This window comes from Calypte anna, chromosome 3 (genome assembly GCF_003957555.1).
Source record: "Calypte anna isolate BGI_N300 chromosome 3, bCalAnn1_v1.p, whole genome shotgun sequence".
Lineage (NCBI taxonomy): Eukaryota > Metazoa > Chordata > Aves > Apodiformes > Trochilidae > Calypte > Calypte anna.
The window spans coordinates 61,966,423-61,988,993 of NC_044246.1; the positions used below are offsets into that span (position 1 = coordinate 61,966,423).

The 22,571-nt window shown below is 37.8% G+C and overlaps 1 protein-coding gene across 1 annotated transcript in view; it reads left to right on the forward strand.

Moving 5' to 3' along the window:
• PTPRK (protein tyrosine phosphatase receptor type K) overlaps window positions 1–22,571 on the forward strand; it is a 391,893-nt gene that overhangs the window by 278,409 nt on the left and 90,913 nt on the right. Inside the window, 1 exon segment of the mRNA XM_030447604.1 lies at window positions 22,181–22,483. Within this exon segment, the coding sequence (XP_030303464.1) occupies window positions 22,181–22,483 (303 nt within the window).

Below are 22,571 nucleotides of genomic sequence, written 5' to 3' on the forward strand. Positions count from 1 at the left end.
ATAAGGGTGCTGCTGATCTTCTGCAAGCTATATTTGCATATGTCACATCAAAAATACTAGTATTTGCCTGACAGGCAGATCTGCTGTCTTGTAGGGTATAGGTGACCACAAGTTTTGCCTGGTCCAGTGTTTCCCTGGCTTCTGGGGCCAACCATGCTATATTCCCTGTGCCTGTGTTAACTGCTATCCCACCATCATTGCACCCAGCTGGAAACATTGCCCAAACTATTTGAACTTGGTCACCAGCAGAGTTCAACTGTGAATGCTGGAATAATGTTCCAGCAGCAGAGGAAATTTATAGGCAGCTTTAGGAAAGATCAGCAGTTTTCAGCAGTGTGGAATATAACCAGCTGTGAAGATGGAGAAATAGGATGGGGCTCACTTAATGGTACTAGGTTATAAGTTGATTTCTGTGAGATGACAGCTATCTTCACACTTGCATGAATTTCCATGCATGTTTCTTACCTACTGTTAATTTTAATGATATACTGATACTAAGGTTTGGTTTCTTTTTTTTTTTAAAGTTAAGTTTCCCTTAATTAAAGTTTTTTCTCCAGGAAAAAATGAGGTGAGAATATGTCCATATGCATGCAATATTATCTGTTAAAATCTTACCTGTTAAAGATGCAAGTGATAAGAACCAGCTTTAATTTTTTTTCTTTTTTATTAAACTAATTTCTAGCAATACTGCTTTGGTTTGCATTGTAATGACTCTATTTGTAAGGGAAAGTCAGAGAGTCATCCTAAGAACACTAAAAATTTTGATGCTGATCTCAGTATTTTAGGTTGTTCATCTCCAAAATATGCGTGCACAGCACCATTTTCTCCTGCCCTTATATTAAAATAATACTAGGGAAATTGTGCTACATGGTCCAGTCAGTTGTTTTAGTTTCCCTATTTTTCTTTTTCTAGACTCAGTGTAGCTGGATGCAGTTTGCTAGCAACAAGGAGGCTGCAGATGAATGCAGAATAGGAAATTGTGTAAAATATCTGCAAACCTGGTGTGGTGTTGGATTTACTGTTTTCATTCCCATCTCCTACAGCTACTAACCAAGACTGAGAGCATGAGTTGTGTCAATGAAGGAAATCTTGACTTACCTCCATGTCTTGTCCTTTTTACCTCCTGGACTGAGAGCAGAGGGAGACTTGTCATGGTCTGCCTTTCCTTTCTCCCACCTTGCTCATGGTTTTAGCGCCAGTGGGAGAGGGCAGCAGAATGGAACTGGTTTGAGCTGGGATGCATGTGTGCATGTGTCAAGGTAGTGAGCTTTAGGAGGACTAAGGAAACTAGCTGTGAATTGTAAGGGAGGTGTTCTCTTGAGAGATCCCCTCCAAAAGCAATGCAAGTTGTATCACCTCTTACCCTTGGGAGCAGCAAAATTCAATTTTGCCTGCAGTTCTGCAGTGTTTTAAAGCAGCCTCAGCTGGACAGCACCTGGTAGGTGCTTTAGTTAAACAAGTGTGGAAAAATAGTAACAAAGCTGAGATGTGGTTTGTAAACTCTGGACATAGTGCTCCATGTTTTGCATGTATTCCTTACCTTTAGATGTTCAGAAGCAGCAATAGTCGACCTGAGGAACATCTTGGGAGCTTTCTAGTAAGCCAGGTTGTCCTATCAGTCCCTCCACATCCCAGCCTACCAGCTTCTTTCTTTTCCCCCTGGATTTACACTCCAGCCACTCTTGATGACAAATTATGCCCACACCACTACTGTTAACTTAGTGGTGTCTCTTAGCCAGTGTGGACAGGTGGGGAAGGTGCCCAGCACAGCCTGCCTTCCCACTTTTTTGAGCTCCTGCAAAATATGTCCTGCTCTATAATCATGTCACTTCCTTGTGGGATACATAAACAGTAACTTAGCTTCCTGAGCACCAGGATAGCATTTGTGAAAGCTATTAAAAAGTTTTTAGATGTCAAGTTAATGTATATGATTAAATAAGTGATTTCAAGTAGTATAATTAACAGATGGCAGGAACAATTACGTATTCGTATTTGGGGCCAGCAACATTTGGTAGATGTAATTACTTTACAGGTGTTAACTGCCCTTTTTCATGAAATGAGGCACCTCTAAGCATTAGAGGTACTCAGCAAAGTGACTTGTGGCTATAAACTTACAAGGAGGTTAGCAGCTCTCCTTTTGCATATGATGTTGGAAAGCTAAATTCAGCTCCTCGGTCTGATAGCGAATCTAAGAAAATGAAGTGAAAGAGATGAGCAGGTGTTACATAATCCGATTTCTGGAAAAAGCCACAAGGCATTACAATGAGTTTAAAATTCACTTTGACGTTTGAGAGATGCAAAGTCCAAATAGGCAGGCATTCAGGGAGGAAGAGACAGCTGGTAGGAAGAACTCCTTTGATTTTTTTCAAATTACTTTTTTTCATATGTGGAAGAGAAAATTGCATGTAATTTGGACTGAAATCTAGTGCAGATTGTGATGACTTGTGGCCAGAAGAGCAAAAATGAATAAGTAGCTTGCAAGTTTATGCTCATTTTGTAACTGATTTTTTTTTTCTTCCATAGAACTAAGAAGTATTAATTCACTGTGAGCTTTACATAATAAAATTTGCCAAAGATTATAAGTTGCTTATATAGAACACTTACAGAAGTACTAAGTTGTATTTTTAAAGGTCCTTTATGTGTTACATTTAACATTTACATCAAACAAAAAGAAATAAAAGAATCCAAATGGGAAGTGAAATACTTTTGATTGGCAGATAAATAGGAAGTTAATACAAATTTACCATTTCCACGGATAGAGGAGTTAGGGTATAGAATCAAGGGCAAGGGCTGCTTCTTAATTTTCACCTTTCTTGATATTTGGTACCTAGAAGTATCAGAACCTAAAATTTATTTCAGTATTATCACGTCAGTGTTGCATGACTTTGATTCAGATAATTAGGTTTGTAGCCTGATTTATATCTGTTAAGCATCAAAGATTGCTATTTATTAAACATATAGGTAAATCAAACAAACACTAGCTCACAAGACCATGCTTAATATGTGCCCAGTGAAAGTAGTATATTTATACATGGTATTTCTTCTTGTGTTGCATTGGTTATTGTTTTCTGTTGTGCTTGTCAGGGGACACAGCAGTTGTTCTCTTCAAGTTACAAGGAGATTCGTTTGGGGAGAGGGAGCAGAAATGGTGATGCCTGCTATAAACTGAGATGGAGTGGGAAATCCTGGTATTTTTAGGCACTGTTAGCTGAGTGCTGTAGCCTGCTGTGATGCTTATAAGAATTGGGATGGCCTGCATGGTGTGCGGCACTCAAGCTATGGGTTACTGTCTGTGCTGTGTGTGATATGGGTTGTACAGCTGTAGTCGTAGAATCACAAATGGTTTAAATTGGAAGGGATCTTAAAGATCACCTTGTTCCAACCCCCTGCCATGAGTAGGGACACCTCCCACTAGACCAGGTTACTCAAAGCCCCATCCAACCTGGCCTTGAACGCTTCCAGGGGGGGAGCATCCACAGGATCCCTGGGTAACCTGTCCAGTATCTTGCCACTGCCAGGTGAAAGAATTTCTTCTCAGTATCTAATATGAATTAATTCTCTCTCAATTTAAAACCTCCTTTTCCTGTCATTACATGCCCTTGTGAAAAGTCCCTCATCATCTTCCCTGTGGGCCCCATACTGGTACTGAAAGACCTCTATAGGGTCTTCCCAGAGCCTTTGCTTCCCCAGTCTGAATAACCCCAACTCTCTCAGTCTGTCTTCATAGGAGAGGTGCTTCAGCCCTCTGATTATCCTCATAGCCCTGCTCTGGACTCTCTCCAAGACATTCGTGTCCTTAGGTTGAGGGCCCCAGAACTGGACACAGTACTCCAGGTGGGATCTCAGTCACGTCTGTCTTGATGCTTGAATCTCAAGATATGGAGCATGAAGAAACCTTCTTAATAATTAAGATGTTTATCTCTTTCTTAAGGTTTTCTGTCGTAAAAATGTCACATGCATTATCCTTCTTATGCAAAACTGAAGCAAGTGGCAAAAGGTCAACAGTGGCTGTCAAGATTATCAGAGAGTAATTGTAGCAGCTCCATGGCATATCAAATGTGAAGGCTTTTATTTAATAGTAGTTCATGTTGAGTAGCTGGGAAGTAAATACCAAATGCAAAACAAATCTTATGAGAAAGGAATCCAAGAGGTTTATTTTTTTTTCACTTTGTGGGTTTTCACTCATGCTCTCAATCATTTTGAGTCCCTCTATCACCACAGCAGATGTTTCATTTCTTCCATCTCTGATTATGTATTTTCAACAGTTTTGAAATCTCGGAACATGTGAGCTTATTAAATCTCAATTTCTTTTTTTTTTTTTTATAACCTTCAAATTTTTATTTTGTTTTTTTTTTTTTTTTTTTTTACTAACTGAGGAACATGGAAACGTATCATTTCAGCAAAGACAGGCTATACTGAAATGGTTTTATAAAGTGACATACTTCCAAACTGAAAGGTTGTCCTGAGCATACAGAATTAGATCTTGGAACAGTTTTGACAAACGCTGTTTGACTTGCAAGGCAAGAGGCAAACAGCACTGTTAATAGTTTGCTATTTTCTTACAGGAGTGCCATATATGCAAAAATAAAATAATTCTATGGACTTGATTCTATATGGTTGATGGAAGAGAAAGAATTGTGTTATGTGCTACAAAGCCTGAAAGTATAGGGCATTATGAAATAAAAGGAAAAGGTGAAGAAATTGGTTTCAAACAAAATATACTAAGTACATCCCAAAGTCTAGGAAAAAATAGAAATGTATATGCCTTTTTCTTCTTTTGTTTAGTAGAGATTTTGTCTTCACTTACCTGGATTTCTACTCTTAGTATAAAATAGAGGAGGGTGAAAACTCAGAGAATTTTTTGACTGTGTTAATTCAATTCAGACTGTGAAATGGGCTTTGCTGGAATTCCTTTTTATTTGAGGCTTAGATAATTCAGCAGCTAATGTCTAAAAAAATAAAATAAAATCAATTTAACAGCTTGTTTATTGATTTACAGTATTCAATTGCAAGACTAAAGGAAAATGGATGAGGAGGCAATCGACTCCTTCATGCAACATAGGCCTAAGACTGTCTTCCTCTCTGTTATCATGTCTTGTTTTGATGTGGGAGGGAGGTGGGCAGAGGGGAATGGGAAACTGGTGTCCCAGTCCTAATTTTGGGTGGTATTGCATCCCATCTGGTTTGGTCTGTACAAGATATTGAATCCTCAGAGACGCCTCATTCAGGTCAAAGCTTGGGAAATGCAGAGAAGGCAGAAGAGGTCTTGGCAACAGTGGAAAGTGAGGTAGAGTCTGAAGTATATAAATCCTGATTCTTAAAATGCTTTTCTGTTTTTTGCGAAGACTATAAACACATTTTGTGATGACTATAAATATATTTTGTGACATTTTTATGGTCACATTGAGTGCCTCAGTTCTTTATATGGTGCTTGCAAGGAATAAAATGCAAAATACCTTGGATTTTTGCCTCAGCATGGGCCAAAAATATCTGGAATTACTGTATCTATGCTTGGAGTTTCTGATGACATTGTTAGATCAAATCAAGAGCTTTTTTCATTTGTGGCAAGAGAATCCAGCACACTTGAGCCTTTAACCTGGAGCATTTTTGGAGTGTGGGAGTAGAGGGAGCCAGGTCAGTCAGGGGGAAGAAGAATGAGAAGAAAGGAGTCTGCTGGAGACCCAGGTGAGCTGAGCAACTCAGGAAATCCTGAGTGGTTCTTGTTTTGTGACAGACCAAGACTCTTGTAAAATCATTTTCTGATTGGAGACTTTTTTGGGTTTTATCCAGATGATGTATAAATGCTTGCCTTGCATGTAATTATTGCTTAAGCTTTTCTTTAGAGCTTGGAGTTTATGAAAAAATTCATCAGGTTTTTCTGGGGTACTGGTGTCAACAAACTGTGCTGTGCCTTCAGGCTTAGCCTAAATTTGAAAAGACACAAGGCTCATTCTTATAGCTAAATCCATACCTGAACATGAGTATCTCAGAAGGATGGCAGAAAATTATGCAATCAGGAATCCTCTTTTTTATAAACCTGCAGAAGTAACTCTTAAATTTCTAATGCATTTTTGTCTTTTAAGCACTCTTATGTTGATAATGCCAGAAGGTAGTATTTTGGAAGCAAAAAAAGTCTGATGCAGTGGTAAAAGGAGATTAGCTGAACCCATCTGCTTTTTTTGTAATTGTGTTGATGCTTTTTTGGATATTTGAGTTATTTGGTTTTGAAAACAGTAAAGAAAAACAAGAAAAACTGCCAGTTCAATCCCAATGGTGTGTTTTCCTGACCAGAAGCTGCAGGGGCGTTTTAAATGGGCAAGAGGATTAAGTTTCAGAGAGGTGTCTTTACATGTGGCTTCTGACTCTGATTCAGGCTGTCCTTGGGGAAGCTTCACTGACTTTCAGTGAGACACTCGTGTTAAAGAAAAAATAGTATGACTGTATTTTGCAGCCAAGCATGACTTCTTTTTTTTGTTCGGTGTTTATGCAGGGAGGCAGCTTAGCCCTCTTTCCCACTCCACCAGCATTCTTTTCTGGTTTTATTTTTCTCTGCAGCTGATAATATGACATAATTGACATATTTTAATTCAGACAAATATGTGTATACATATTCTTCATTTTGGGTGACAAGCAAAGTAAATTAGTAAAAATGTTTGCACATAACGTTTACTGCCTTTCACTTTAGCCTGTTTAATTTACTTTTAATCTTTTGTATCTTTTGATTGAAAATTGCATTTTGAGCTCTGAAGTGAGAGTCTGCAAAGGTGAGATAGCTCACTATTGTATTGGGTTTGCATGGGGAGGTTTTGGTAGGGGAAGGTCTGCAATGGATTCTGTGAGAAGCTGCTAGAAGCCTCCCCCATGGCTGACAGAGCCAATGCCAGGCAGCTCCAGGATAGACCTGCCACTGGCTAAGCCCATCAGCAGTGGTAGCAGCACCTCCATTTTTGTGCTAAATACACTACCTGTGACAGCATATTTAAGAAAGGGAATAGTTGGTGGCCAACAGCAGCTCTAGGCAGAAAGAGTGAGAATATTTGAGAGCAGAAACTCCGCAGGCACCAAGGTCAATGAAGAAGGTGGAGGGGATGAAGTGCTCTGGGTGCTGGAGCAGAGGTTCCATGGTGAAGATCATGGTGGAACAGAGAGCCACCTGCAGCCCATGGAGGATACCACACTGGAGCACTTTGTGAAGAATTGTAGCCCAGGGAGACAACTCATGTTAGAGAAATTCATGGAGAACTGTTTTCCATGGGAGGGACCCTGTGCTGGAGCAAGGGAAGAATGTGGGAATTTCTCCTTCTGAAGAGGAAGGAGCAGTAGAGATCATATGTGATGAACTGACCAGAAACCCTATTCGCTGTTTCCTGTGCCACTAGGCAGAGGGAAGTGGTAGAGAAATTGGGAGCAAATTAGCCTGGGAAGAATACAGAGGTAGGGGTACAGTATTTCAAAATTTTGTTTTAGGTCTAATATATGCTACTCTTATTTGAGTAGCAATAAACTAAACTAATTTCCCAAAGTTAAGTCTGTTTTATCCATGATGGTAATTGGTGAGTGATTTCTCCTTGTTCTTATCTCAACCCATTATGTTTTCTCTCCCCTGTCCAGCTGAGGAGGGGATAGACAGAGTGGCTTTAGTGGGTGCCAGGTATCCAGCCAGGGTCAAGCCACCATAACTGTATAAGTTTATGATGCATTTGTTAGATGTTTTTATTTGCCTTGAGATTTGAATGTGGGAGTTATTTTTTGTCTTTTTCCCCTCCTTTGATAGTTTAAAGTTTAGATAGTATAGATAATATGGCTTACTACCTACACACAAATGTTAGTAAATCCATTATTTAGAAATAGTACAAAAAACCAAAAGGAATTTCATAGGATGTAGGTCAGTAGTCAGCAATAGTTCTTTGTGTAGTGCTATGAAAAAAACCAACCACGGTCATAGCTATGGGGAAAGAGGTGATTTTGGGAGTATGACCAATATTGATACACTGAATGTACATCTGGTGTCTGTGGTTTCAACACATTGATGAAGAATTGGGAGTAATGGAGAAAAGTGCCGTAGAAAAAGTCATGCCTTAAGGTGTAGTTTTACAATAGGTGACTTAAAGATCTCAGTTATTGAAGTCTATCAGAGAGAAGGTGGGAGGGGAATGTACAGTTATGTATATATGGGAAAAACAATACCTGGTATAAAAGGCTTCTTTCCTCTAGAGGAGGAAAATGTAAGAACCTAAATAGCTTCATGCTGAGGTCAGGTTCATTCAAATTAGAAGTAAGGCACACTTAACTTATCTTTAACAGTGAGGCTATTAATCATTGGAACAAATTACTGAGAAAAGTGGTGGGAACAGACAATTGCCATAAATTATAACTCCCCGAAGAATTACCTCTGGATTCAGTTATTGGTTTCACCAAAGAGGCATATTATGGAATCCAACTACATTAACTGAAGGAAATTGAACTCAAGCAGTAGCACAAGCCACATAATGCTAAGATATTATCAGCTGTGCAATACCAAAGCACAGTCATAATTATAATCATAGCTACAGCTCTGTCATTTGTTTTTACATTGTAACAGTCTCATTAAAATGATTTCTCATCCTCCTGTCTTATTTCAAAAAATGTTAAGGAAATGAAAGCGGTTGGATTTTCATACACAAATGGAGATGAGGGTAACAAATTTTACAACTTCACTTACCTTTGCAAGAAGTTGGTATCATTTTATTGTCAGTATAATCTGGTATCTTCTGCTATCATTATGTATCCCTCTCAAATGCCAAATGCTGGTTTTGAGGTTTTATAATTGAGTTTTTAAACCACCATTTAAGCAGCAGCCTGTGTAAAACTCTTTCCAACCACTTTTTTTTTAAAGACAAAGCTGTTTCATTTGTGGGTTATTTAATTTAAATTAATATCTTGCGAGTCTAGGGACAACCTCCTCTTCTGATATTTTGTCTTAGATAAATTTAAATTGATGTAGGATCTATTAATCATGATAAAAATAATTAAAACAACCCAGAGTATATTGAGTTCTTGCTAAGATAGATAGCAGTTTTCATAGCATGCTACTCAGTCATGGTCTGGTCATGATAGTTAGGCAAGAATTCAGAGACAGAAAAAACAAAGAAACCAATCAGACATTTAAAATAAATTAGAGGATTAAAAAGAAAGAAATCCAATGGGTAGTAGCTTAAAAACAAACACAAAAATCAACCCACCAAACTCCTCGGCAAATGAAGGAAACTTCATTTCATTCACCCTGCTTTAACTAGGCAGTAGCATTTGTGTCCAGAAGAAAATCAGTCAGTTGTCCTGTTGGGATGAATGCTTACTGGACAAGCTTCTTGAGAAGTACATTCCTTGGCAGATAAACTGCAAGTAGAGCATGGATTACATTCTTTGCTTAGAAATTTCTATAACTGTGGTGACAATTCTCTTAAACCATTCAGGAGTTATGTTTGAAATACAAACTATGCTCTCTCTTTTCAGAGGACATGCCCCATTTCCTGCAGATTATGTGTCACTTAGATAAGCCAGTCCCGCTGCCCTGGCAGAAATACCTCATGTCAGACCTCATTATTAAACAAAGTAGTTCACCCTCTCAGTAACTGGCTTGATTTAAATGCTTAGCTGTGAAAATAGTATGTTATATCTCATTCTTCAATTGTAGGATAAAGCCTTCACTCAAAACCAGTTAATACAGGTTACTCACTTTGTTGTAATGCTGAAAAGGGCACTGCTCTACCGTGGTTCTGTAGCAGTTAGAAGAGAGACTGAAAGCATAAATGTCATTAATCATACTGGTGTTTACAACGGCATTACAGATCAGGAAAGTGTAAGGTTGTTAGCCAGTTCTTTACAAGACTCCAATATACATGATTTTGTCTGGATGTCAGAATGTTGGCTCTCCTGCTCCATACATTCAGATGCAAAATGTTAGTCTTTTTTCATCTTTCTTTCAATTTCATTAAGAAACAAAGGCACTGTACTTAGATGCATCACTGAACACTTGTGTTGATTGAATTCTGTCCTTGGGTTTAAGTATAGTGTCCAGTAGAAAAAAATCCAACCTTGTTCTCTAAACTAAATAAAGCACTCAGCAACAAAATTCTAGTACATATCTATGGTAACTGAACAGGATAAGGTCAACCCATTCTGTTTAGACAGCTACCCCTTGTCAAATTTCTCTAAATCATGGTGGAAAATAAGCAGAGGACAGTAGATTGAGTGATGATTCTTCTCTGGAATCAGGTGGTTTGCAAAGAGCAGTCCTGAATTCTTCTTTTCATCGTTTTTTTGCACATTTAACTTAAATACTGCAGTTAAAAATATTTTTTATAAGAATCAATGCTTCTGATATTCTGTAGACTACAGAGTTGTATGTCAAACAAGGTGAATCAGTCATAACTTTAAAGTTCAGATGAAGGAGAAGGGCAATGGTTATGAAGAACATGATTAAGATTAATATAGATTAAGATTAATGTAGATTAAGGATGGTGTCACAAGCTTTTCTGAATTGCTACAAATATTAATAGAATGACACAAAAGAGAATGGAAAAAGCTGTCAAAAATCAGGTATATTTGGACTGTAAGGTAAAAATAATTTCATTACCAGTCATAGCAGTCTTCAACTCTGTAGGAATTTTATATTCCTAAACATTCTACAGCAGATTCTTGTAACTTCAAATTATCATGGTAGTAGATAAAGATTATGAGCTAGTGGGTTGATTGTGGTGACAAGAGGAGATGGTAGTAGATTGCATGTGTGCTCATTATGCCAGTCTCCAACAGGTTAACAGCTAGATGAGGTGTAAAAAGAAAAAATTATAGGAGAGAGAAGCTAGCAAGCTCTAAAATTGCCTACCAGACACTCAGGAGAATTATAAAGCCTTTCAGTAACAAGCTGGGAGGAAGGGATTGTTATTCTTTTTATTCTTAAGCATTTATTACACTCAGCAATAAATTGGTTTAAGTGACATAATGCTGGTGTCCAGCAATTAGCCTGCACTTCCAAATTAAGACTGCTTTTGCCTCAGTGGTCCTTGACTTGACTAATTGGCATCTTTCCTATTTGTATTCTGTTGTGATAGCATGGTGACAGTGATTCAGCATGTACAACATAGGCATAAAAAAATAATTTAATGCTCCACTTACTCAGCAGCAGTGATTGACAGGCTCTTGGGTGACTGTTGCAGTAGTGCTGGTTGGAGTAGCACGTTGGCTGTTCCTTTGCAGTAACAGTGAAGCCAAGACAAGTGTGCTAGTACAATATCTTTTTGAAAGGCAGAATGTGGTAAAATTAATTATTGAATATGACTGACAGCTTGAACTGAATTGACCTCTAGATGGATATCTAAGAATAAGAAAATGGAAAGTAAATAGTGGTGGCTTGTCCTGCAGGTGAAGAACTAACCCTGTACATTTCCATATGAATGAAAACTAGGTTTGTTGGGTTTACACCATCTGTTCTGTATAAAAAGAGATCAGTTGCTCACTAATTAATAGCATTTTAGAAAAAAACACCTAATTTTCAAATGACAATAAGTTACTATCAACAACACCTAAAATTATTTTTCTGTTGCTGCTTCCAGTAAGCTGCTGGATTTGCCACCTTCTTCTGTTATCACTCATCCAGCTTTACTGTCACCTGAAAATACTCTGGGATCATTTTTCAGAAGCATTTCTGTGTCATGGCATCAGGGGATAAACCAAAAGTATTCTGAGGAAGTTTGCAAAAAGAAAAATATTTCTAAAATAAATTACCTTGTTATTTTATGTTTTCCAGGTTACTGCTTAGACAGGAAACACTAGCTGGCTGGAAGTAAAGCAGGAGGGTAATAGATTTCACAGCCTATTATTTTAGAAAGCACTTCCCCAGCTTGCCAGTGTTCCCTTTTGCCTGTTTCGCAGTAGACAAGAGGTGCTCATGAGCTAAACCTAAAGACCTCTGCTCCTTTTGAGCAGAGGCAGCTCCAGGAACAAAAGGTTTGCAAGATAAGGTCCCAGTTCCCAAAATGGCCTTTGCAAACCTTCATAGCCAGATGGTGCTAAGAAAGATAACTGACACCATGTGAATTGTATCCAGACAGAGCAAGTCGACATAAAAAGCCTTCCTTACCATGATTTTCTTTTCTGAAAACTAACATTTTAAATAACTTAACAGGAGGAAAAGGAAAATAACAACAAAACAAAAACCCCATGACTCTGGAAATTAAAAATTTTGAACTGTATTTTCTAATTAATATTTAACAACTGTTCCATTAGCAAATTGTTAACAGTGTTTTGCCCATTTACTCATAAATACATTTTTTACCTTGTAGTTACATCAAGGGACAGTTCAATAGAAATCAAGTAGCTTAAAATTCATAGAAATTTTTTGTGTTGTATAAAATATTTGGAAAGAAATAGTCTAGGGTGTGCTGGAGGCAGAAAAAGGATTCCTTGCACAGGATGAGGTATTACATTTTGATAGTTACTTGACATTGGCTATTGAAGGATTGAGAAGTTTTGTAGCTATATTTGGTCAGGTTTTTGAGGTGGCTGAGTGACTTAAATAACAAAATTTAATTGAAATTCATAGGTGGTAAAAAATCATAGTAATTGGGTATCTAACTTGAAAATTAAATAGTCTGTTTGCCACTTTCCCAGCATTTTTAGAGTTCTAAGTACCTTTAAAAATGGTTTCTGATTTTCTGTAAGGTTTTAATGTCAGTTTAATTCTTTTTTGCCTGCCTGTGCCATTTTTTTATGCATCCAGGAAGGAAAAAAGCTTTTCTATATTTTCAGTAAGTGTTCTTAAATTTTTATGAAGGAAATTAAGCCAAATTACCTAACAAATTTCTAAGTGGTTAAGGAAAACATTCCTGTGCAAGAGAAGCCCCAAACTTGGATATTTGGGGTAAAAAAACCAAAAACCAAAAAACATGCTAGAACTGATTCATTGGCAGGACAAGAGACAAACAGCAGATACATTATATGGTAATATAATTGTTGTTTTGGGGGTTTATGGTACTTCATGAATTTTTGTTTCAGCCAACGATTATCATGTGTGTTATATGGCAAGTATATATCACTGTATGATATATACATAGTATGATATATGGCTTGGTATATGTTGATTTTGTGAAAGAGGTGGAGCCCTAGCAAAGTGTGACATACAGCTATTACTCGAATTTCCCATATAAACGCAGCATTGGGAAGGTAAGTGCATTGTCTGCGACCCAGACTGCCATTCCAGGCTTTACTGGTTGCAGGATGTGGGCTGAGAGAAGTCCAGGGCAGAGAGAGAGGATGCATTTTGATGGATGTTTTATCTGTATGTGGGGAAATGCACATGGATGCACATATGTATGAAAGTAACTGTATGTATATGCATGTAGACATGTTTATATATAAAAGTTCTAAGTGAGTATGGTCATTATTGTTTGCAGTTTTCAATTCTTTGTCATCAGAGGTGATAATGGCTCTAGCTCTGTTCACAATCTGAGCCTCTCCTCTGTCCTTACTCTGTATTTAATACCGACTGCGTGTCCTACATTTGGTCACTTCATTTCATATAGTGATAAGTATGCTGCCTGACTTGGAAGACTGAAATTTTTATGTACAGGAGAAAGGAATTGAAGCTTTAATGATATCCTTAGAAAACTCTTGTTTTGGTTGTTCACACTACTCCAACTTAAGCATTTTGCATAATATTCAAAACATCCTAAGCTCTCAAATATATTGTATGTAAACAAAACCATAAAAAGATGTTTATGACTTTGCATTTGAGAGAAATGAAAAATGTATCATCTAAGCAAACTAAGCAAATAGTGACTTATACTCAAATAAATGTTTGTGAATGCTCTTTTTTCATAGTGTTCAATGGTTAGGTTCACTGTTAAGGTGGTTAAAAGGTATATATGTATGTGTATAAATACACATTGAATATTGTCTCCCAGGGCTTAGTTTGGGGTGGGAGTGTTGATCTGCTGGAAGGTAGGAAAGCTCTGTAAAGAGACCTGGACAGACTGGGTCAATGGGCCAAGGACAGTTGTATCAGGTTCAATAAGGCCAAGTACTAGGTCCTGCACTTTGGTCACAACAACCCTGTAACAACCCCAGGCGATGCTACAGGCTTCGGGGAAGTGTGAGCCAGCAGTGTGTCCAGGTGGCCAAGAAAGCCAACAGCATCCTGGCTTGTATCAGAAATGGTGTAGCCAGGAGGAGAAGGAAAGCGATTGTTCTCCTGCACAAGGCATTGGTGAGGTTGCACCTCGAGTACCGTGTTCAGTTCTGGGCCCCTCACTTCAAGGACATTGAGTTGCTGGGGTGAGTTCAGAGAAGGGCAGCCAAGCTGGTGAAGGGTACAGAGAAGTCACACAAGGAGAGGCTGAGAGAACTGAGATTGTTTCATTTGGAGAAGGGAAGGCTGAGGGGGGGGCTTTATTGTTTTCTACAATTACCTGAAGGGTGGTTGTAGGGAGGTGGTTGCTGGCCTCTTTTCCCAAGTGATTAACAATAGGACTAGAGGAAATGGCCTGAAATTGCACCAGGGCAGGTTTAGACCAGATATCAGGAAGAATTTATTTACTGAAACAGTAGTCAGGCACTGGAACAGGATGCCCAAGGAGGTGGTGGAGTCACCATCCCTGGAGGTATTAAAAAAATGTGTGGATGTGGCATGTCAGGACATACTTTAGTGGGCACGGTGGTTTTTTCTGGGTTGAAAGTTGGGCTCGGTGATCTGAGAAGTCTTTGCTAACCCTCACAATTCTGTGGTTCTCTGTTAATACACTCTTTATAATATAATTGTTACTGGTTTAGATAATGAGCCTTCCATTCAAATTTAATATGTCCATGCCACTAATATTTAAGACAAAAGTTAATTTTTTCCCCATCACTATTAATTTTATAATTGACTTTACAAAGTTAATCTTCACCATAGTCATCCTGGACAGGTTTCCTAGGAATCTTCTCTTGTCAGGCTTTCCCTCTGTTTCCTCCTTCAGTCTGATGCTTGTTGACATGCTGATTCATGTTTTACAACAAAAGATAGGTTTTGTTCATCTGGAGCAATCAGCTTAAAGAGGTCATGCCAGCTTTCTCTCTCTCCTAGACTATATATCTCCTTTTAATTTAAACTCAGAGGAAAAAAAAAAAAAAAAGGAAAGAAAAAAAAAAGTGGATTTCTGCAGTAAGCTGAACTGGAGAAATCAATGGGATTTATTATCAAGGGAAGTCTAATCTCCAGAGTTAATACAAGACTTCACAGCTATTGATTACATGCTGAGGATGCACAAACTGTTTATCGTGCATGGAGGCAACAGAGTAAATATACTATCAAGAGGGAATGGGCAAATAATTGTTAGCAGTGCAGTTATATTACTCTCTTTACTGTACCTCTGAAGCAGAGACAGCTGTATTTTGCATCCAAAAGATACATCCTAAAACACATTGAGTAACCCCTCATTGCTACTGAAGCTAATGTAGTACAACTGATTATCTGTATAATAATTTAGATGTTTTCTTCATCTCCCTGAGGTATGTGGTCAATAAGAAAGGGCTTAATAAGTCAGTCACTAGATAAAGTGAAAAGAAAAAAAGCCCATAGATTTTCATGCAATTGCATTATAAACTTCGTTTGCAACAGAATAAATTTGTAGTGCTAATACAGTATAAATGCCATTGTTTCATTTAATCTGGATTCATATTTCACATGGCAAATAGGTGGACATACTAATTACACAAAATGTGTTCTTTTTGTTTTTGCATCCATATTTGGTTTGTGTACTCTGTGTTACGTAGCTGAGAAAATAGATGGCCAGTAATCTCTTCAGTTTTTATTGTGGGAATCTGTACCTGTTAATTTTTCATTTTCTGTCAGACTGCTAAAATCAAGTTGTATGAGTTCTGTCAACTTTGATTTTTCTTTCTTTGATTTTCATTATTTCGTAATGCTTCTAAGTTTAAAAGTACTGAAGGCCTGAGGTTTCAGAATGGGCTGCCAACAGTCAGGTCTCTAGACTGTTAACTTAGAATAAGATTTGGAAAAAAGCAGCAAGCCATGAACCTCACTTAAACTTTTCAACCTGGATTTATCTACATGTATGGTTTTGTATTGTCTGTAAATGAGGGAACGTGAATACTCTGTTAATCTGTAATAATTCACTCCAATAACAATATGAAATGTCTACACTGATCTAGTTGTTAGTATGTGGTTGTGTGGGTTTGTCTGGGAATGCACATATCTAAGTATAAAAGAGTCCCTGACTGAAGATCAGTAGCTCATGAGGGAAGTAAGGCTAAAATGCATGGCATTCTTTGGATGTCTAAATAAATTGGATCTTCTTGTATAACCATCACATTGTTAGATAATGGAGTTACTAGGAATAAGTCTGAACTAAATTCTTTTGAATTTATAGTTAAATAGTCTTTATACATAGGGTTTCCATCACTGATACTCTAGGGTGCATCATGCCTATTCTAGGACAGTTCACCTGAGCTATGGATTTTTCTTGGCTTTGTTCAGAACTTAGTAATAGGATGCTAATAGGAGCTTATAATGTGAGGGAACATAAAAAGCTGAAAACCTTTGTTTATTGTTCTCTTACTGCACATTTCACAGCCATTTTGGTTTGGGTTGTACTTCCTCTAGTAGTATTCTCTCTTATTCTTCCCTGCTCTTATCAGGGGTCTTTTTAGAAGAATTCTTTACAACAGTAAGACTGTAACACTGGGATTGTTTTGAATTTGGGGAACATCTTGTGAACATTTTGGTTTTTGGGAACCTCACATGAACCAAGGAAGCAGCCGGAGCCACAGTGACATCTTAGAATAATCCTCTCTTTATTTCCCACATGCCAGGGACAGACCTATCCTGGAAAGGTCAAGAGGAGTCAAAGGACAGAGAGGCTCATATTCTCTTAAAGAAAAGTCTAGGGAATTCCAGTGGCTGTTCAGTCTGAGACTATTAGCAGAAGAGTGAGGCCTTTTTTTTTCTGTCATTTTTGTTTCAAAATGTAAAAGCATGATAATTAAAGGAGCCTCTGAGAAACATTTTGTTTTATATTTCAGGGTTACTATACTTCAACGAAATGTTCTCTACTTTTTTTAGCCATCATCATACATTCACTTTTGTGTGTCAGAGTTCTTATTTAATGTAAGCCTCACGTTTCTCTACAGTTTTCTCAAGTCTTCTGCAAATGTATGTGTTACCCCATCCTTCAAGTCCAATTGGTTTTTACCTTCTGTGTTACCAATAAAGGTGACTTAGGTCACTCTTAAACTTGATACGAATTCCAGTCAGTGTGGTTAAAGCAAAAATTTGAAGTCAGCTCCTCAGTGCAATGCCATACCAGAAACAGTTTAAGCAGGGAAGAAGATCTGAACCAACCCCAAGTAAAACAAGTGTATAAACAGACAGTAATTAGATAGTATATAGTGGTATTCATGAAGCATTGTCTTTATCTGAAATATTTGTGCTTTAAAATCTGTTGGACTTTTCCATGTCATGAAAATAAATGAGTGTTCTTTCTTCTGATCAGAAGATCTAAACCCTCCCCCTGTCTTGCCAGGTAAATGGAAATGAAACTGCCTTGAAACATTTACAATTCCTGAGGAAAGGCAGCAAAAGCAAAGGACTTGTCATGCTTTACTAGTCTCATTTTATAGGATTTTTGTCACAACTCAGGATATCTGGTATTTCCTGATTGACAGCAGGATATGTATTATTATTAAAAATAGGTTCTGAGTAAATACGTGCCCTTACCTTGCTGTTTCTGCAGTTGTGAAGGCTTTTGTTTTCTCACCATCTCTGTGTAAGTGAAGATAATCTCAGCAAAGAGGCTCTGATATTGACGTGTTGAATCACGTGTTGCTTATCAAGTGCTGAAGAAATTGAATTTCATTTTATCTGTTATCTGGACCATCTTATTAAATTATCCAGCAGTTGAGAGCTGGTATAGGGTCAACAGGTTCTGTCACTTTTGCCATTTATCCCTGAATTATTAACCAGTGGAGAATTACTAAAGCTGTCCTTAATTTTTTCCCATAAAGTTGGGTTAAATTTTCTTGATCCATAAATTGTTGTGAGTGTCAAGTGCATGTAATTCTTTTACTTAATGCAGTTTATGGATAAAGAATGAGGACTTAGTGATCTGTATAAGTGTAGAGATGTCCTGTTTTTGGTTTTGGTTTTTGTTGTTTGGTTGGGTTTTTTTCCCTGTTCTTTTGAAATTGTCCTAGTTTTAATTGGCTCAGTGAGAGTAAAAACAGTGGAATCAGATGATGAATCTGGGTCATCTTGGTTATATTCATTTGCCAAGACATAAAGAGAGGATGATGATGAGGAAGACAGTGGAGTTGGGTATTGCCAGGCATTGAAAGCTAAGGGCATAGGGAGAAGCTGGCCCTAAGGAGAGGTAGAGGTTGTGGCAGCAGCAGCCTGTGGGCAGGAAGGGTTTGAAGAAGGGAGCTCTCAGCAGAGGGACTCAGGAAGATATAAAAGTCAACCCAACCACCACCACCATCAGATTGCCTTTTTGCCATATTTCTTTTGGAAGAAGTGACTCTGCCAGTCAGGATGTTCACATTTAAGAGGTTAATGCAGTCACGGTTTATTGAAATTTCTGAAATAGCAGAAGCCCTGAGTACTTTGTGCTGTCACCAGAAGAAACTACCTCCAGTGTTAAATATATTTTCTGCTGGAGAAAAAGGCTTGGAAAAAAGATGGAGTGACTCCCCAGTTTTAATCCTATATTTAAGATTTAATGGAAAAAGAAAATACTGTTTCAATCAAAGTACAAGCTCTCAATCAATAAATCTTTCCCAATTAATAAGCCAAACTATTGTTTCTCAAATCACTTTTCCTTATGCTGAGATACTCATTTGTTGTCTGGGCACTGTTACACTTTTTCAAACTTGTTCTGAGAAAATCTGCAAAAAACTCTTAAAAATAACTAGACTTGAGGAGTAGAGTTAGCACTTCAGTTGAAGCACAGGCTAATAAGGTCTAGGTGATCTCTGCATTGCTGCTGCTAGCTGGTGCTGTCTGATGGCCAGAGCACTGCTGACCTAGGAGCTGGGTACCCTTCAGTTCTCTTATGGCCCTGGCAGTAAATCACCTTGTAGCTTTTGTGTCTCTTTCTCCTCCCAGAAAAGAAAGAACGCCACTTAACTCTCTCATGGGGGTAATTGGAAGATTAATGTTTGGAAACTATTAAGTGCTTTCTGCTATTACTTCTTGAAACTCCAGTTGATAGGTTAAGCAATTAACAGAGATTTTGGGAGCATCTTATTTCTTCCCTCTTTGGCATAGGGTGTCAATTTGACATGAATAATTTAACAAAAAGTGAGAAATCCTGTATTTTGTATAAAAATTCTGGATTTGACTGAAGGAGGAAATGTGAGAAAACAGCGACTGGGTAGACAGGAAGTAAATTGAGTTACTGGGATTAATAGTACAGAAAAAGTATCCGGATATCAGAAGACAATGCATAAAGTGAAATGAAATCCCAGTAGGATTAAGAAAATTTTTCAGTAAAATGCAAGCCCTAAAGGGTGATGAGGAAAAGGTAAAGTGGTAGATGGTTACTTCTTTTTGCTCCATCAAGGACAAAGTTATTTGTAATGAGATGCTTAGGTTTTTGGGAAGCCTACTCAAAAATTTGCTACTGTTTTATCTGAGAAAAATAATTATTCAAAGATTGCTTTCTTCTGAGGTGGTACAGATGGAGGCTTTGTGGTATGGTAGTTTAAAACAATTGGTCTACACCTCTAGAGATCTCAAAGATGAAAGTTGCCCAGAAGTGAGAGTAGAATTGTGATTTTAAAGCATCATTTTAGGAGCAGTGGGACAGTTGGCAGAGTTTACCAAAGCTGTTGAGAGACTCTGCAGACTTTAATTACCATCTCAATATTGCAGAAGTTGTTTAATTTCTGCCAAAAAAAAGGGAATAGTTGTGAGAAAAAGCAAGATCACACTCTGTCTTTCATTCTTTTCTTTTTGACAGGTGGATAAAGGATGCTTTTCAGTATCTCCTCTGATACCATGACACATTTGCAAAATTTGCATAGAATTGTAAAAGTATTTTGCTTTAAGATTAAAAAAGCTTTTATTTTATTTTATTCTTTTTGAAAGTGCTGTACATCACAGTGTGAATGCAGTTTTAGTCTTCTTAAAAAAGAAATAAGATGAAAAAAACTAAGTGCATGTTCTATTACTGATTAGTTGGCTTCAGACATAAGTGGTTTCATCCTTCCATGGCCAGACAATATGTATTATGTTGTGTTTGGTTTAGAGGTTCCAGTTAATTTTAAATTCCATCTCTGGTTTGAGTAGTTGAAGGCATAACCTGGATTACCCGAGTAAAGAGGAAATTATTCAAATCAGCAGAATCAGTCCATTTGAGAAGGCTGTAGCTGTTCTCTTCCTCTGTGACATTTACATGTGTTTGGGTTTTTTTCTTGGTGCTTGCAGCAGCCAAGGAAATACTGATTCTTTGGTGACTCTTATCAACACCTTCAGAAGATCTGACCTGTTGCTACATTTTTGTTTTGTTTTGTTGGTTTTTTGGTTTGTTTTTTTTTTTAATAATGACTGCCTCACACCTGTCTCTACTTTTTAAATCACTGGCCATTGTTTACTCTACAAAAGCCCCTTTTTTCCTGTTTCTCTTCAAGTCTCTTATCTCTGAAGGAGCCTTCAATGCTATCTTTCAGCTTCAGCTCCCTATTGTCACAGTATACAATATGTTCACAAAGCTACTGCCCAGGAAGTCCACTTACTCATTTGTAATTTTTGCCATATGTATGATAAATAGGTACTCAAGGGCAAAGGCAACACAATAGTTCAAAATCAGAAAGGAAAGAACAGACCATGGAAACAAATAGCCACAATTTTTAATCCTTAACACTCATCATATTACTAGGACTATCTTTATGTAATATTTAGAATTCGATTGTTTTGGTGTTTGAAACTAAATGTTTGCAGTTTGTCTGGCAAAGTGTATGCTGAATGGATTGCACTGATTCACATTTCCTTATTTGATTATGCCATCTGTGCTTTTGGCTGGTTGTTAGCCTGGTTGGTACTCTCATTTTATAAATGCAAGTTACAAAAACTGTTATGCATAGAAAGAGAAGTCCTATATTTCAGTTCCCTGAATAATCTCAGCTGTTTTGACCTCAGACCAGCAAGGACATGAGGGTGAAGCTGTGGCTACAGCAGGCTTTTTTTCCTCTGCTAAAGGAGGATGTATTAGCAGGTTATAAAGATTCCCTTGGTATATTTCCAGTGAGAAACTCTAGTATATATAGTCATGGTCATGATTTTCATTGTGTAATCATTTTAATTAAGTTCAATGATAAAAGTTTTGCATGAGGAATGAATGCACTAGAGAGACAATGAAAGATTGATGACAGCTTTGGGAGCATCATATACTCAGCTGGTGGAAATGCATGTGTGGAGAGCAGCTGAGCTTGGCTAGCAGGTCAGAGATTGCCAGCTCAGAGCAACGGCCAGGCAAAGTTTTGGGGATCTGAAAGAAGCAGGATACAATGGGAATATCTGAAAATATTTTTGTAGTATTTCTGAGGCTTTTTACTTGAATTTATAGTTTCGTTACAAAAATAATAAACATTAATTAATATCAGCATCGTTTTTGTAACTGCTAGCTTAGCAAGGTAATTAGTGTAATTAGTATACAACATTACTTGGTGGTATGATAAATCCTAGCGAAGTGGATGTTGACTTTTTATCACTATGATGTATTATCTAATTTACACAGGTAAAAAAAAAAAAAGGTAATGGGAACATCAAGATAAGAAGCCAGTAGTGACAGCTGGGTGGTGGCCTTTTGGTCACCTTTCTTGCAACTACTGCCTGTATTAATTGCTTGGAACCACACAACTGTTAATTAACCATTCTTGTTCTTGCTTTTGCTAAGTCTTAATCACTGCTTGGAACTTGCAATGAGAGGCTAAAGAAGCATGAAATAAAAACCTAGACACTGTGGCAGGTTGTTGTTTTTTTTTCCTTCAGGGTATCTGTACTGTGGGTGGTACTTCTAGTTGTAACTCTGTGCATTGTGTATCAGCTTTGCTTTCACATTCCTGGAGGCATCATCTACCAGTTCTAGTTCAGTGCAAGGATGAAGAATGTTAATGATATTTTTCTCTGTTATACTTTGTTTTGTAGAACCTATGAGAACACCGAAAACTCTAAAGATTGCTGAGATCCAGGCCAGACACATTGCTGTGGATTGGGAATCTCTGGGTTACAACATCACTCGTTGCCACACGTTCAATGTCACTATCTGCTACCATTACTTCTGCGGACACAACGAGAGCAAAGCAGACTGCTTGGACATGGACCCCAAAGCACCCCAGCATGTCGTGGATCACCTGCCTCCCTACACAAATGTCAGCCTCAAAATGATCTTAACCAACCCAGAAGGGAGGAAGGAGAGTGAGGAGACCATTATCCAGACAGATGAAGACGGTATGCGTAATTGTTCTTAAGGATATGACATCCAGGTCCACTCTAGACAGGTGGAAAGAAATAGTGTGTAACAATATGTGTAAGATGT